The sequence below is a fragment of the Zonotrichia albicollis genome, chromosome 4, assembly GCF_047830755.1.
Source record: "Zonotrichia albicollis isolate bZonAlb1 chromosome 4, bZonAlb1.hap1, whole genome shotgun sequence".
Classification (NCBI taxonomy): domain Eukaryota; kingdom Metazoa; phylum Chordata; class Aves; order Passeriformes; family Passerellidae; genus Zonotrichia; species Zonotrichia albicollis.
Genome location: NC_133822.1, coordinates 61,744,253 through 61,761,842, shown reverse-complemented (window position 1 = coordinate 61,761,842; position 17,590 = coordinate 61,744,253). Strand labels below are relative to the sequence as shown.

Here is a 17,590-nt window from a genome sequence, read left to right as displayed (position 1 = left end):
AATCATAGTAAGTAAAATGTTTCTTAAGATGCCTCCAACAGGTGCTTATTATATGCAGGTGGCAGAAGTACAGTAGCTTAAAAAGACCCCATCCATCCTTAAAAGCAGTCTTTTTAGAATGAATTTTTATTTTCTTAAAATATTCTTATTTTCTCTCTTCTACACATTAATAACTGAGTTATTTGAGGAAGAGTAAAAAGTTTACAGACTGTTTTATACCTAAGAACCTGCTTAATTTTAATGATTTCATTAAAGATTGAAAAAGTTAGGAAAATAGTTTGGTGGATGGCATTGCTAAAGCCACAACAAGCATTAGTCAAGCACAGAAGATAGCTTCACATGTTTTGCTCTCAGAAAACACCACAGCAAAAATGAAGCTTCTAGACTGGAGCTAGTTAGTTTAGTTAGTTTCTCTGCAAATTATTCCTACTGTTGAACAGAAAACAACAGGCTTTCACACATATTTAACACCTTTTTTTAAAAATCACATTTAAGCACCTGTGACAGAACAAGTGAGATTTTCATTTGGTTCACTTCTAGAGCTGTGTCAGAATGTAGCCTTGTAATTGCATAGGAATTTAAAAAAAATGAACAAGACATGAAAGCAAAAATTCTTCAATTAAGTTTTATCTTCAGACTCTAAGCACATGCAACTGCAGACCTCCTAGGACTTTCACAGTCATTTATGCAACACAGAAATACTGAAATGATTCAAATTGAGTTTTGGAAGGAGCAACAGCAAATCTTCTTCTGGCTCTCTGCCATGCCACTGTATTTCACAGTTTGCTGCTGTTCTGTCACTGAATCTCTCCAGTTTAAGTCATGCATTTATTTCCTGCTCTGGAGTGATCAAAGCTTTCCCATGTAAGACAGAATATTATAATTGCCAATTTCAAAGGGTTTTAGGAAGTTGCTTCATAGATTTAAAATCATTAGCAACAGACTTAGTGCTCATCTAGTGAGATATCTTCTAAGCCTAACACAAGCATTAATTAATTATAGGTTTGACTAAGCCTTTAAGGTTTTGACTGTACAGGGAGCAGCATAACATGCTTCACCTCAGCTGAAAGCCTTGGAGATGCAGGGCTTTAGGGAAACTCAGTGACTCACTGGGGAAATGCATCTGTTGTCTCTATGCCATCTAAAGCACCTGATTTGCTACAAAAAGGAGCACACGCTGTATTTTCTTCCAGGGCACTGCACAGTTGCTCATTCAGCTGCCATACCTGCCTGTGGCAGAAAAACCTCCTGTTATTCCAACAGTGGTGATGCAAACCCATATGGTTCTTACACAGACTAATGATACAGCTACACACTTTTCTGGGAGAGTTACAATGCACTTTTGTGTCTAACTAGTTCACCTTCTGCAATACAACCAAATCAGCACCTGGTCCAAGACTGAAAGATGCAGAGAATTCATGGGTGCAGGGTAAGCAGGTGACTATTCAGAGATACCCAGAAGACCTAGATAAGTACCAGACTGAGCACCTGACCAGGAGATAACAGCAGCATTCTTCATCAGGTTTCAAAACTACAGGAGACAATAGAAATCCTGCTGGTTTTACACTGGATAGCAGCTAGATAAGAGACAGAGTCTGGAATTCCATGTATCACTACTTTTATGACAGACACAACCCAGCATGGGCCAACTGCTGACCCAAGTCTTTGAACCAAGCTACAGAATGTACTTTCCTGCCCACTGCCCATCACAGAGCAGCCCTTCCAGCAGTACAGGCTGCCAAATGCACATCTGTGGTGTCCATTCCATAGAGAGATCCCTACTGCAGCCACAGAGTGACCGTGCTGTGGGGGTGTAGAGGGGGAGATGGTAGGGAGCCACAGCAGAAGGAAGAGACCAGGGATTTGCTGCTCGGGATTTGCTGCTCACACAGAGCGGCAGCTGCTGCTCTGGAGCAGGGCAGCAGGGCTGCAGTGAAGAAAAGAGGGCAAAGATCTAGTCTAGCACCTGGAAATGCTACACTGAACCACCTTATCCCACCCATACTGAATAGTTAGGTTTTCGCTTTCAAACTCTTCTACAATTCTCACCTTCAGCCTGGTATACATCAGCAGTGTTGGCCATCCCCAGCTGCTGTGCTCTGTCATACTGTGGATCATATTGCCCTCCACAGCTGTGGTTCAAATCCCAGTACCTGGGAAGTGTTTAGGATTGCCATCTCCTGTTTCTTTGGCAAATATTATATTATTAGATGATGATGGAAAGTGTCCAGTATCAGCATCATATAGTGGTTTAGGGGTAGTAAGATCAACAGTTGAGAATTCCATGTATCTAGCCAGCTAAACAAGATGTGTCAGCATAATTATTCCCAATACGTGTCCCTGAGAGGCATATCCCAGTTAGTTATTCTTTTCACATTTTGCTATCTACACTGATCTTTATTTTACCAGCCAAGCTTGCATGTCCCAGTAAAGGGCATGCTGGTTGCTATAAGCCCCAGTCTATGCACACCCAGCATTTTGAGTTCTCCTGCAAGATGATGAAACCTCTTTGATATAATCATACTCAGAGTAGGTTGAATTTCCTGTTTCTTTCAAGTGAACAACAGATTTCAGGGTTACATGTGTTTTGAAAAGCTCTTGCCCATCCAAGGAATTATTTAACTAATGAAGCAAACCATGAAAACCTGTATTACAGTTTTGTTCAAATGCACTCTTTGCAATTGTGATAGAACACGTAGATCATATTAGAAAAAGCTGATTACCTCATATTACCTTATTCACCAAAAACAGGACTTGATTTTCTGGTTGCTCCGTATACATTTTCCTGTATTTCACTTGACTACACATAATCTGAAACTAATTCTTCTCATCACTGTCTTATTACCTTCAGCAGATTTAGCTGAACCTGTCTTCTTCCATTCAGCAGGGCAATAAGGATATTTTTAATCTGCTCTAAAGTGCACTTGCAATATGTTTTACCATGCTGAATCTCTTTTTCTACAGCAAACATATAGTTGCAAAAGCTAATCAGGTCATGTAAGACTCACACATATTCCTAACAATAAGGCATATCTGTTCCTGCTGTCATTTTTCACAGAATCACAGAATCCTTAAGGCTGGAAAAGACCTCTAAGCTGATCAAGTCCAGCCATGAAGTCCATCACTTTATCACATCCCCTAGTGCCACCTCCACATATTTTTTTTCAACACTTCCAGGGACAGTGACTCCACCACTACCCTGGGCAGCCTGTTTCAATGCTTGACCACCCTTTCAGTGAAGACATTTTTTATAATATATAATCTAAACCCTGTTATCATGAGGACAGACACTGCTCAGATAAATCGTTAGAAGATTTTGTGTTACAGTCTTGCCACTCACACAAAAAGTTTGGAACTTCCCATACAGACAGAGATGACCACTGCCACCTGGAAACGTACTTTGTCTGCTGATTCATGCATTACAAATCCCACTGTGGATAGCAAAAACCAGAAAATACTGAAAAAGACTCAGATTAAAGGATATCTTTGCATAATCCTCAGTAATTTTTCATGGAGGTATTTTTCACTAATGGATTAAAAGAATAATTTCTAGTCTAAGTATTCCTGAATGAATTCTGTTGAATGTAATTCTGTCTTGACACTGGTCAAATACATACATAACTTCTAAATACAGAAACTTTTCTGTCTCTCATAAAGACATACCAAAACATAAACCTTTGAAGATGATTAGGCAACAGCACAGAAAATAAAACTCAAAGAGAAACAAAATCAGTAATTTACATTTTTAACCAACGTTTGCTTAGTTCTAATGCATATTGATTTATGTTTGCCTAATTATACAGAGAAAGCACTAAGCAAAACAGAAATCCCTTTTTATTCATGCCAAATAAAGGAGGAGGAACAAACAGGGGAAAAGAATTACACCAGGTATATAAGAATTATGCTTTAAAAGGAGTGCAGAAACCAGTCAAGCAGAACCCTGAGAAAGCTGCTGGAGTAATTTTACATGAGTAAACTACCATGTAACTGCCTGTTTCTTTAGCAAAATGTGCATGTAATGAGAAATGGGGCTGACAGAGAGGCCAAACACTTCTACGAGAATATGAGAGGTGGACATGAAGAGGATTAATGAGTAATGGGCAGATGAGCCTGAGAATACTCTCAGAATTCAGCCAATGCAAAATCTGACACTGAAATAAAACGAACTGAAATCTTCTATGGTTGTATCAGGTGTGGGAGGTGAGGACACTGCCAGATCTCCAAGATTTGGCTAGTATTTAAACTCTACCTCTAGCCCCTGATGTCACACAACCACATGAGCAATTTCAAATACTTTCCTTTAAAGGAGGTTTCTTACCTTATACTTCTACAAGTAATCTTATTTAAAATAGCAAATGGTCAACAGCCTCAAAACACAATAACCAAACTCAAAATGTAAATTTTAAAGTCTCATGGTTTTATATTGTATTTATGATATATAGCCTCCTATTTATATTTTTCTTTCTTTTACTGTACGTATTTTGAAATGCTGAGAGGTACTTGAGATGCTAAATGAGCACTCAGTACTTCAGCTTACAAATGTACCAGTCAATCACGAGGAATGACTGGTTTGTGTTGTTTTGGTGGGCAGCTGGCTGGCACAGCCAGATGAACTCTGCTTTTTTTTGCACAGTTTGAAACTGTGCCATGCTACTCACTGACAGGAGCTGCTAGATCATTGACAGGGCTCTCTCCTGCTTCAGGTGCCACGGGCTCTTATGAAAAACATAGTACTCTACAATTAAATTAAAAAGAAAGTAAAAAACACCAGAAAAATAGGTTGGCCTTTTGCTCCCACATTGGAAACATTTTTCAGGATTCCACTATTGTAATCACAGAATCACTAGATTGGAAGACACCTTCAAGCTCATAGAGTCCAACCCACGCCCTAACACCTCAACTAAACCATGAGTGCCACATCCAGTCTTTTTTAAAACACATCCAAGGATGGTGACTCCACCACCTCCCCAGGCAGGCCATTCCAGAACTTTATCACTCTTTCTGTAAATAACTTTTTCCTAATATCCAACCTATATTTCCCTTGGCACTGCTTGAGACTGTGTCCTCTCGTTCTGTCAGTTGCTGCCTGGAGAAAGAGACCAACCCCACCTGGCTACAGCCACCTTTCAGGGAATTGCAGACAGTGATAAGGGCACCTCTGAGTCTCCTTTTCTCCAGGCTGAACACCCCCAGCTCCCTCAGTCATTCCTGACAGGGTTTGTGTTCCCAGCCCCTCTCCAGCCTTGTCGCCTCCTCTGGACACGCTCCAGTGTCTCAATGTCCTTCCCAAACTGAGGGGCCAGAACTGGACACAGCACTCAGGGTGTGCCCTCACCAGTGCTGAGTACAGGGGAAGAATGACCTCCCTGCTCCTGCTGGCCACCCATTCCTGATAGAGGCCAGGATGCCCTTGGCCTTCTTGGCCACCTGGGCACACTGCTGGTTCATGTTCACCTGCTGTCAACCAGCACCCCCAGGTCCCTTTCCACCTGAGCATTGTCCAGCCACACCGTCCCCAGCTTATAACATTACAGGGGGTTATTGTGGCCAAAATGCAGGACTCTGCACTTGCACTTATTAAACTGCATCTGCCTATCCATGCAACTGTTCCAGGTCTCTCTGCAGAGCCATCCTACCCTGCAACAGATCAACACACGCTCCTAGCTCAGTGTCGTCTGCAAATTTAGGATGAAAGACTCAATCCCATCACCCATGTCATCAACAAAAATATTGAACAGAACTGGCCCAGCACAGACCCCTGAGGGACACCCCTGGTGACTGGCCCCCAGCTGGCTGCAGCACCATTCACCACCACTCCCTGGCCATCCAGAGAGTTCCTAACCCAGCACAGAGTGCTCCTGTCCAAGCTCTGGGCTGCAGCTTTTCCAGGAGTGTGCTGTGGGAGACAGTGTCAAAGGCCTTGCTGAAGTCCAGAAAACGTCCACAGCCTTCCCTGCATCCACCAGGTGGGTCACTTGGTCATAACAGGAGATTAGGTTGGTCAAACACGACCTACCCCTCCTAAACCCACCATGCTGGCTGCGTCTGATACCCTGGCCATCCTGTAAGTGCTGTGTGATTACACTCAGTATAAACTGTTCCATAACCTTACCCAGTACTGAGGGCAGGCTAACTGGCCTATAATTAACAGGATCCTCCTTCCCAACCTTTTTGTGAATGGGCGTCACACCGGCCAGCTTCCAGTCACCTTCAACCTCCTCAGTGAGCCAGGACTGTTGGTAAATGATGGAGAGTGGCTTAACAAGCTCATCCGCCAGCTCCCTCATCACTCTGGGATGGATCCCATCTGGGCCCATAGATTTATGAACATCCAAGCGTCTCAGCAGTTCTCTGACTGCCTCCTCCTGGATAACAGGGGGACCATTCTGCTCCCTGGCACCATCCACCAGCCCAGGAGGACAGCTGTCCTGAGGACAAGCCATCTTCCCACTAAAGACTGAGGCAAAGAGGGTGTAAAACATTTCTGCCTTCTCATCTCCAATTCCCTCCCATCCAGTAGCAAACAAAGGCTGGTCTTACCCTTCCTTTTACCATTAATATATTTGTATAAACATTTTTTATTATCCTTTACAAAAGTTTCCAAATTAAGTTCAAACTGAGCTTTGGCCTCCCTGATTTTTTTCCTATATGCCCTAGCAGTCCCCTTAAATACTTCCTGAGAGACCTGACCCTCCTTCCAAAGACAATACACCCTTTTTTTATTTTTAAGTTCCTTTGGAACCTCATTGCTCATCCAGGCTGGATGTTTGCCTCATCAACTCATCTTTCAGCACACAGGGACAGTCTGCTCCTGTGCCCTCAAGATCTCTGTTTTGAAGCATGCCCACCTTTCCTGGACTCCTTTGTTTCTAAGGACTTCTACCCATCTATTTCTGTTTAAATTTCTCTATTACACCTTAGTCTTTCAGCTTCCTCCCTAAGCTCAGCCGCCATTGAAAGGAGATCATTTACCTGTTCACACCTCAGGCAGGCTTCTCCTGCAATGCCCCCTGGTACCACAGACAGGCTCAAACACTCTGTCACAGAGAGGGGTCTGGACAGATGGATCCTTTTTGGAGGGTTCTATTTTGCTATGCACATTTTTACAAACTGCAGTTGTTCATCGTGTAAAAACCATAACTAACAAAAAATCCAAAACCAACCAACTAACAAAACACAACAAACAACAAACTAAAAACCCCACTAGCAGGAGGAAACCTGCAGCCCTGCCTGCCCTGCCTGTGTGAACTGCTGTGCCATGTCCTCAGAGATGTGCCACGCTCCTGTTTGCCCACGCCCATGATTAGAAACCTTTCTGAGTTTTCAGTATAAATTTCCACATTGCCAGTTTACAGTCATTTGGGTTTGTGTTAGTGCTACCCTAAAACTTGTATAGGTCTTCTAAAACCTTCTCTCATTGTTTTTTTAACACAAACTTCAAGTGTGTTAGAAAAAAACCCAAAACCAACAGAAAGTCAGTTTTTCTGCAACATTGCAAGATAGATAAAATGCAAAGGTAGTGACCAAAACTCAAAGCTTTGAAGAAAGAGGTAGGCACAGATCACACAAGACTCTCCCCAAACTCTGTGCAAATGGCAGGTGGGTGGGTTGTGTGGCCAGTGCACCATTTGGAATGGCACATCACAGACAACCAACTGGAGTGCTCCAAGAAGCTGGAAGAAGGCTCTTGGGCCACTCAGGAAGTCCCAGCCTGACAAATTTGTTAGTAATCATACTTAGACAGACCTATCAGAATAAGACTTACAAAAGGTACTGAAAGAACTAACTGGCATACACTTGAAACTAAACGACTTTTCTAAATGACTAGAAATAGATCAAACACAGTTGGTCAGTTTGGGGATGGAGCCAGAAGAAAAATTGCCCAGAGCAATATTAGGTCCCTTTTATAAAGCCAGCTGTTACTCTGATCATTAGCTATTTAGTCTCAGCAAGCAGATGTTTTTCTTTTTGGGAACTTCTGCTGAAATCATGGAGTTCAGCATATAAAGCAATTGAAGAATCAAGTCTTTTTTAAAATGCTGATTTTAAAGGCTTATTTTTTCCTCAAAATATTTGCTGTAGCTTTCAAAAAGCTTTCTGTTTTTCAGTATATGCTGCCCCTGCAGAACATCACAGATTTATCTTTTTTAGGATTTTTTTTAAGCTTTGAAAAGACATTATTTTTGGAAAAGTGTATTCTGAAGCATTGTGATACAAACCAGTCTAAATCTCAATGAATTCAATAAATCCTTCCATTTTCTTTAGGAAAATATTTCATCTAGCTTGGACAGCTTATTAAAAAAAATCTGTTCTAATTAAAGAACTTAGCATGACAAATTTTAAATTAGTCAGGAATTCTTTGTTACATTCTGCTCCAGAATTTACAAAACTCTGTCTTTCACTAAGATACATTTGATGTGATTTATTTTTATACAACATTCTTAATTTATGGGATTTTGAAGACCAATTTTTGTAACATGATTTTAACACAGTTAAAGTGCTTTTAATGTCTCTTATTTGCCCTTTTGATATTACCATTTAACCTCTTCTTCCCTGCTTTATTTTTATCCTACCTCAGCAAACAGATAAATGAGGCAGTGAAGACGGATACTTTTCAAATGTTACCTACTTTATATTTCAGCCTTCCGGTAATCCAATATTTAGCAGAAGTTTTTTGGCAATGAGGACAGCAATTCCCAGCCAAATTACTAACAGATATAGTGCTCCTAAAAACTTCAAATGAAATCTCTCACTGGTCAGGTGAGAAGTCCTAGTAGCTTCATACAGAAATATAAGTTACTGAATGCCACCTGCACATTAGGATATTTAATATGTCAATATCACAGAGAAAATTTCAAAGTAACTATATTCTTTACATTTAGTGAAACATAAAGGATAGTAAAAAAACCTCAAACATGTCACCTTGTATGTGTAACTGAATGCTGGAAAAATCTAGATAAGGCAATAGTGCTTTTTATATGGCAAGTGGCCAAAGTACATCTAGCCTCTTTTTTAGCTGCTGAATCTGAAACTGTGGTGCCTTGACTTAGAAAAAAATTCAAGTGCAAGACAGCTTTAAGAGAATTACCCACTCCAGGCAATAGCAGCAGGCTCCAGAGCCTTGAAGTTCAGGCTGCTCCACTGTCTTAGGTGATCTAAGCAGCTGAGTGCAGTAAGAAGCAACTGGCTTGCCCAAGTGGTAATCATCTGACCAGGACAGCTGATGTAAAATGCTGAGTTGCTGAAAAAACATTTCAGCTTTGCTCACCTTTGAGAGGGTAGTCTTTCAAAACTGCAGCCCAGAGTTCCCTTCTTTGAATAAGTATCTGGAGCTATTAAAGAAACAAGCAAAATCTGATCTTTTTCAGAGCACAACCAGAGAAAAGGCAGGGATAGTGATTTATGCATTGTATCCAGCTAGTAGATAATGAAATACTGAGTAGGAGGAGGCATAAGAACTTATATTTCCTGTCTTGCTGTAGCATCATATTAATTCAGAGTCCTTACTTCAGAAGCCTGAAGTGGATGCTTAAGGAACAGTGAGAAAAAGGCAAACTTATATGCTGGAAAATTTTCTTGCAAACTTTCCCAGGTTCCATTTCCAGCTCCAAAAACTTCTGAAATAGATGTGGTTTCTAACTGCTTAGCAACCCTCTTTCAAGACCTTGCCCAGAATCCTCTCAATTTTATGTTTTTTAATTTAGAAAAATAAGCTTGATTGCTTCATATTACACAAGAAGTATGAAAAGTCTTCTGATTTGACAAAACCTAATGTTTGGAGACAGAAGATGTAGGTTCAAATCCCTTTATCTCAGATCAGGCCTGCTCTCTAGACTGTCTGGGTAAAAGGCTTCAGTGGCTGGGCTACAACATGAGAAGGTGGCACAGCCACCACCTTGTTCTTTGTCCTGAACACAAGCAGCAGCAAGGCAGATCGACACCTGATTCTGTCAGCAGATATTTAAGGAAGCCTTACTGACTTAAGGTTCAGGAAAGTCACCTGAAAGGACATTTGCATGTGGATCCAACGAAACTTTGGAGTGAAAGAGGCGCTGAGACGCACACAATAAGGTCAGGTAAGGCATAGGCAGGAGAGGAACTGTAGCTACCTGAAAACTTCCTGGAAGCCATCAAGGTACAAGCTGAGTCAGGGAAAATTTTTATTAAAATTTTGGGTTTAGACACCTGAGTTCCACAGGCATCCTAGTTCCATTGCCAAGCATTCCTGAGCAGATGTAGGATGGCACTTTCACCGTCCTTGCGACTTCCACCACAATAATGAGATCTGAAATTAACTAACTCAAACAATAGCTCCTGGGGTCTTCAAACAGTAATGAAAACTATTGATTTGTAGCCTGAAATATAACTACTTCCAATGGATGAATGAAAACCAAAGCCATGTATGGGCAAATAGCAGTTTTCGAGAGACCTGCCTCATCTAGAATAATCTGACACTCTCACACACTGTCTGCTTTACTTAAAAAGCCTATTATTTCACCTATATCAGATAGCACCATAATTACCCGCCAGTGATGCAAATAAACCCTCACCTTGTTTCTAAAATTTCCAGTTATTTCCAGTTTAGCCTCACGACTAAATGGACCAACATCAGTAATTTGTATTCAACAAGCAACCTGCACCACACCTTCCTACAAAAGTATTCTGCCGCCAACAGCTCCTCAACAACCTGCAGGAGCCAAGTTTCATTTATAGTCCCAGCCTCTTTGAAATATTTGCTATCTTTCATTTAGTGGATCTGGTTTATTTAATACTGTAAGTCCTTTTCTTCCTGTAGATTCATCTTTCTAATACAGAAGGCTTGACATGTATTCAAAAAGGTAACTTTTGTCTTTATGGGAAAAGAAGCTTATTGAATAGCCAAAGGATGTCTTGTACAGGAAAGCCACATAAATGGTGCAAGAAGCTGTGAGAACGGAGCTGTTAAATGGGAGCTGGGGGCTCCGGAACTGCCACAGACTTCCAGCCCTACGGGGAATACTGAGAAGCACAGCACATTTGAAGAGGAATTGAAATTGTCAGGGAAAGAACAGAATCTGTTCACCCTTAAATTCCTAATTAGAGATCTCATAGTGGGAAGTGGCCACTTAAATGATGAGCACTGAATATCTAGGGAATAGCCCTCCTTAAGAAATGGGCAAGTGCCTATTTTCATAAATTAACATCCTAATTTACAATACAGATTATAATGATAATATTTTCAAATTACCATCTTAGTTTTACACACACTATTTCATTTCTCTCCAGGAATCCAGATAAAAGGGTAAATTCAGAGATGAAGTAAGGCCAAATCCAGTTGAAAAAACTCTTCTTATAAATTGTATTGATTCCATGTTGAAAACTACATAACTATTTTAGGTATGTCCTACAGATGACTAGTGTGCTAAGTAAATATTTGGCTAAACTGACATTAATTTTAAAATGCCATTAATTTTGTCACTTTTCATACCTGCCAAAATTTGACCCTAAAATAAATCCATACTGTGTATTTAGATTTTGATACTTATAAATAAATCTCTATGGTAAAAAAATGCATAACATATATATGGCCACAATATAGGTGGTTAAAGTAGAAAATAAATCAGTTCTAAAATTCTCAGTTTTTGTTTTAGCTCTTATATGTTAGATATGGCAGGATTAAATGTCTCCACAGGAGCTATGTATCATCATCCATAGGAACATATAATCTTAAGATAAAATGTGCTAAAGCATTTGAAGTAATACACATTAATATTACTGCGATGTAATTCAGTTTTAAGTGTGCCAAGTAACTGGTCTTCCAAAATAAGACATCAGTGCAAAACAGAAGGATCTGATCCCACAGTCCTTTAATAGTCTAAGGCCTTACTTAATCCAAACGTGTGGACATGAGAATGAACACCAAGTGTGATTGGATTTGGGAAGCCAAAGGGATGCTCTGCTTCATAGTCTCATAATTTTTCATAGTGGCCCTCCAGTAAAGAGTGCAGAGAAGTTACTTTCATGTTGATAGTGAGGTGCTTGCTGCCTGACAGCTTGGAAATACCGCCCTGATATCAGTTGTGTAAGAAAAATAAGAATATTTAGGGAATTATTACCATCTTTGTGTGTAAAGTCATGGCACAGGGATGTCAGAAACAAACTAAGAGATCTTTTCTAGATAGTGAGAAATTAAACGGAGACACAACTAATTAAGCAATTCATAGATTAATGAGCTGCATTTTGAGAGGTAAAACCCTGGCTGAGGCTGGACAGTGACAGCAATAAGATGCAGATTAGCTAATTCTAGAGACAGTTTTTACCTTATTTGGGGAAATTACTCATACATTTTGCTAAAGAAAGCATGCAATATTTTTAACTCTTGCCTAAATATTTACACTTCTTTTATCCAAATTTAACCACAATTACAGTCTAATTTGTTAAAATATGTTCCTTTTTATGAGCATTTTCTTGCCTACACAGATTCATAAATAGTCTACTTATTGAAAAGGCTCCAGATATTATTTCCATAGGAAAAATGCAACAAAAGGCACAAAAAGGACACACTTCATTGACTTTCAGGTTATATGGAACACATCAGCAAGCCAGGGCAGATTTTCAAAGAGTACCTTCAGTCTGAGGTACATGCAGGCTGAAGATTACAGATTCATAAATTTCTCATTTAAAATAAAAATGTAAAAAACCAAGTGAATTGTCCATATAGGGTTGGGGTTTTTTTCCCCTTTAATCTCAGTAAAAGAAAGAACTTAATAGGAAATCTCTAGCCACACATTGTTTGTGTTCACAAACAATGGCATAGGATTTCTTATGAGCTCTTGTGGCTGAATAGCATCTCACTCCACAGGTTTCACTGGACTTCACTGAACAGCACTCACTGAGAGGACTCAGCTAATGCCCTGCTCCATAAATAATTACATCAGTACTTGATGTAATCAAGTTCCTTGGCCTCAGTAGCACTGTGAAGGAAGGTGCTGTTCATAACTCAGCAGGGATATTAGAATTAAGCTCCTAAGCATTTCTTCAGTAAGGCAAAGAATGAACTGTCACTGTCTTGTCGTTCCCAGAAGAACTTTCTGCCTCCATCTGCTCTAACAGTGAGGCTGACTTGGCTTGTCTTTTTTGGACACATATGAGACAGATTTCCCTGATGAATCTCCCGATGTCAACAGCAAATCTCCCAATCAGATTCCCTGGAAAGAACCACTGATAGAGCTCTGTACCAGACAAGCTAAGGACTCAACAACATTTTTTGAAACTACAAGCAAATGAGGCTGGGATCTCCATGTTGCCTAGCCTCACACTAATAAGCATAGGCTCCACATTGCCATGCTCTCCATCACCAATCCATTCACAGAGCCCTGGGTCTGGCTTCTTCTGCATCAGAAATATTTAATGGTAAGAGCCAGACAGTCCCATCCAGCTCTTCTCATTCACCAAACCCTTGGAACCATACATTGTGGTATGCAATAATTTATTTTATATTTTATGAAAAAAAAATAGCATATTTGTTACAGAGAGGTAATCCAACAGGAACATATTCAAATGAAATCTGATTAAAGCAATCTAATAGCCTGTACCAGTTATTCATTCTTGGAAACAATCATAGTGTTGAACACACTGACAAGTCTAGCTCATCAGTCTTCAGAAGGATGCACCACTGCAACCAAATCAATCCATCACATCTAGAAAGGGGGTCCTCTCCAGGTCAGGTTTGAAAACAATAGTACATCTGTCTAGAGAAACAAAAAGTACCTACACTTAAATCTTGAGTGTGAGTAGAAAACCTTTTCCCATCCTGTCAGATCTTGTAAATATAATAATATAACACACATATGTACAACTTATATTACATAAAACCAGCTTATTTCTAATAAGATGCTAGATGAAATTATTTAAAACAGATGAACAAAAAAGGTTACAAAATTATGTTTATGTCTTGCATTGCTTCCAGTGTGATAGGATCACCTGAATAGGGAAGTTCTTTCCAAAATTTAATTGAGTTGTATTACATTATGATGATATTATCATATACTTGATCTGTTCTCAAACATTTTCATATATCTGTAAAAGCACCTGCTAATTTTTTGTGTTTAAACAGACTTGGGAGTACACCTGATTTTAGGAAACAGGTTGTCAATGTAAGACATTATTGAAACTTATCAAAAGTTTTATAACAGACCATTCTTTGCCATAGTATAAGAGAATTATTTGAAGTAAGAGAATTGAAGTAAGCACCTTATTTTTAGGAATAGGTTAGTTTAAAAGTGACATTAAAATGTTATTAATGTTCTTACAAATATGATACATTTTAACTGAAAATCAATTACATTCATCACGTTTATAGTTAAATCATACCACGGTATTTTCTGAAGAGGCAAAAACATTCTTCCCATAAAATAAAAAAGTAGTTTTCCCTAACTAGCAGAACTTGGTACTAAATTAGAAGTGAAACCTAACCCCGATCTTTGTTTATAGAGCTGCATGGTTTCAGAAGCAGCTCCACCTATTGGGTGACAAATGTAGGTTAGTGACTACTTTGTCACCGCAGACCTATTGTAAGGCTGGTTTTGTACACAAGGGTCCCAAGCTCCCAAGTTCCTCATACTTAAATATAAGCAGCCAACTAGTATTTTCTAGTAATCTATTTAATTAGAACTTATACATTCAAAACGACCATCCATCAGGATACAAACCCGACCACAAAAGCTGTTAGTGTTTATTTGATGAAGCACTTCTAACAGCATTAAGTGACTCACGCTGGTTATAATACCCATCTTATCATGTAACAGGGAACGGCATGATTTTTAGGATGCACTCCAGTTGCACAGGTCTGCACGAGCTGAAAATGAATTTGGTTATGTAAGCAGTCCTACTAACATCTATATATGAATCCATATTCTGTATGCGAGGTCCCACGTGAATGACGGACTCGTATTTTGCACGGTTTAGGGCAACCCCTGACGTTACCCGTTCAGGGAGAACGAGTCATTTTAAAGCGAAATTTTGCACCATGCCCTTCTCTTCGAACAGTTCATGCGAGATCTTAAAGTAGCATCTCACATCCCACGTCCTCGGAGATGATCGATATCAGCGCTGCTGGCCATGGATTTTCTCCCCTGTCACCGGTGCACACCCGGTCCCTCCCAGCGGGGCCGGACCCCGGCAGGGCTCGGCGGGGCACGCCGGGGAGCCGGGGCAGCGTGGGCCGGCCAGCTCCGCTCGGAGCAGCGCCGGCCGTGCCGTGGGTACCGCGCATCCTCGGGGCCCGGCGGCTGGGGTAAAGGGAGCAGGAGAAACGCTCCCACCCACGGGGTTGACAGCGTCTTTTCGCTGTGTGGAACAGGCACGGACTGCGCCTGCATTTCTATGTAAAAGGGATCAGAGGGACCAAAACCCACCGGAGCCCGGGGAGAAAAGTTGTTCTGAAGCCCGAAGATGAATTCATGTAGAGATCACTCACCCACTCTGATGATACAGATGAGCTGGATGCAGGCAGCCAAGCTCCCGAGAATGAGCATGTCCAAATCGTCCCTCGTCTCCTTCCGACTGCCTGCCTGCCTGTCCGGCTGTCTCAGCCTCCTGCCCGCCCGCCGGCCTCCGCGGGCGCTGCGCCTCTCCCTCGCGGGGCTCCGGCTCCGCGCCGCGACCGCGCCCGGCGGCCGCCCCCACGCCGCGGGCGGGATCGGCGGCGCTGGGAGCTGGCGGGGCCGCGGCTCCGCTCAGCGCATGGCGGGGCCGCCAGCGGCTGCGGGGGAGCGCGGGCTGTGCGCTGTGCCCGGGCGGCTGCGAGTGCGCGGCTGTCCGCTTGATGTGTCTGTCGCGACTGTTCGTGTGTCGTGTGGATATGTGTGTGTATGTGTGCGTGTGTGTGTGTGTGCGCGCCGGGTATGTGTGTGCGCACGGGGGGCGGAGACGCGCTCCGCTGGGCGGGCGCGCACGTGTGCGCGCGTGTGAGAGTGTGTGTGTGTATGTGAGAGTGTGTGGATATGCGAGTGTGTGTGTGTATATTGTGTGTGTGTGTGTATGTGAGAGTGTGTGGATATGCGAGTGTGTGTGTGTATATTTTGTGTGTGAGAGTGTGGATATGTGAGTGTGTGTGAGAGTCTGTATGTGTGTGTGTGTGTGCGTCTGTGTATGTGAGTGTGGATATGTGAGAGTATCTGTATATGTGTATGTGTGTGTATGTGTGTGCGCACGTGTGACAGTGTGTGTGTGAGTGCGTATGTGCGCGCGTGTGAGAGTGTGTGTATATGTGTAGATGTGTGTATATGTGGATACGTGTGCGTGCGCGCTGGTGGGTGTGGGTGTGTGGTGCGGGGCTGGGGGTGTGTGTGGGAGGGTGTTGTGCGCGGCGAGTGCGGTGGCGCGCACCCGCGGGCGGGAGGAACAGAACCCTCTCCCCCCTCCTGAAAAGCAGGAGGGAGGTGAACGGCGGCCTGGGGACGGAGTGGGGTTCACACGGCTGCGGGCAGATCGTGTCCCCGGGGTCGAGGGCTGGGACGCAGCTCGGGCGCTGGCGGAGGGAGAGCGGCCGCCAGACAGCGCCAGCCTGCCCTTGCCGTGGGAACAAAAGTTTATTTCTTTAACAAGATCTTTATAAGAGGCTTAGATAGGGAGTGGCTCTGGGCTTCTGGAGGTCTCCGAGGTCAGCGGGGTGCGCGGCCGGCCGGTGCAGCCCGGAGCACACGGAGAGCGGGGGAAGGACCCTGATGGAGGCGGTGGCCCCGGGCCGAGGGTCGGAGTTCGGAGCTCGGGGCCCGCTGCGGGCGCGCACCGCCATGGGCAGCCGTGGGAACGGGCACGGGGCACGGCGGCGCTGGGAGCGGAGCCGCCTCCAAGGAGGTGCTGTTTGCCGGCTGCTCCCTGCCCCGGGAACCGGAGGGTTTGCGTGTTCCCTGGGAACTGGAGTGGCAGCGGGGGAAGGGGCTGGATCCGCGGAATATCATTATCCGACGGAGAAGTGGGTCAGGGCGCAGGCACTGGCACCGTTTTTGCGGGAAGTCAAAACAAGACCAGAAAAAAAAAAAAAAAAGCAAAACCCACCCAAACCAGAAGTGAAACGTGAAGGCAAAGAAACACCAGGTCCCGCGCATCGGGAAGTGCTGGCCGGGCAGCGGGCCGGGGGATGCAGAGCAGCACGCGTGGTGCGGGGCCCCAGCTGAGCCCCCCTTGCCCTGCCCGCACCCCGACCCGGCGGGGGGGGCACCCGGCCCTCCGAGCTGCGCCTGCCTTCCCACGGCCTGAGCTCTCGTGGGAAAGATAAGTGGGGGCTGGAAACACCCCTGACAAACACAAGAGATTTTGGGAGCGTTCGATGGTACACACGGTCCTCGGCTCCATCCCAGGCCCGCCGAAGCACAGCCCAGGAGCAGTGTGAATGGTCCCTGTGTTTGTGATACTGTTTGCATCCGAGTGAAACGGCCTATTCTGCACGGATGTGATGCGACTTTTAATGGTGGGCAACTTAAGTGTAAAAACACTTGATGCATTATAGGTACCCTGCTCCACCGAGCCTCTCAGTCCTCAGGCACAGGGGCTGCATCTGCCAGCTTGTCCTTCAAAAAAGACAGAAAAAAAAAAAAAAACCAACAAA

General features: G+C 43.2%; 1 protein-coding gene across 7 annotated transcripts in view; it reads right to left on the bottom strand.

Annotated features, from left to right (window-relative positions):
- The window catches only part of PTPRZ1 (protein tyrosine phosphatase receptor type Z1), a 131,363-nt gene extending 115,117 nt beyond the window's left edge, over positions 1-16,246 (bottom strand). For 5 of the 7 annotated variants that reach the window (XM_014275906.3, XM_005481948.4, XM_014275907.3 and 2 more), the window contains exon 1: positions 15,458-16,246. In XM_014275906.3, the coding sequence (XP_014131381.2) occupies positions 15,458-15,515 (58 nt within the window). In that variant the 5' untranslated portion in view covers positions 15,516-16,246. The remainder of the gene's footprint in view (positions 1-15,457) is intronic. The other 2 variants (XM_014275909.3, XM_005481951.4) reach the window with 2 other exon arrangements.
- Positions 16,247-17,590: the final 1,344 nt, after the last annotated feature.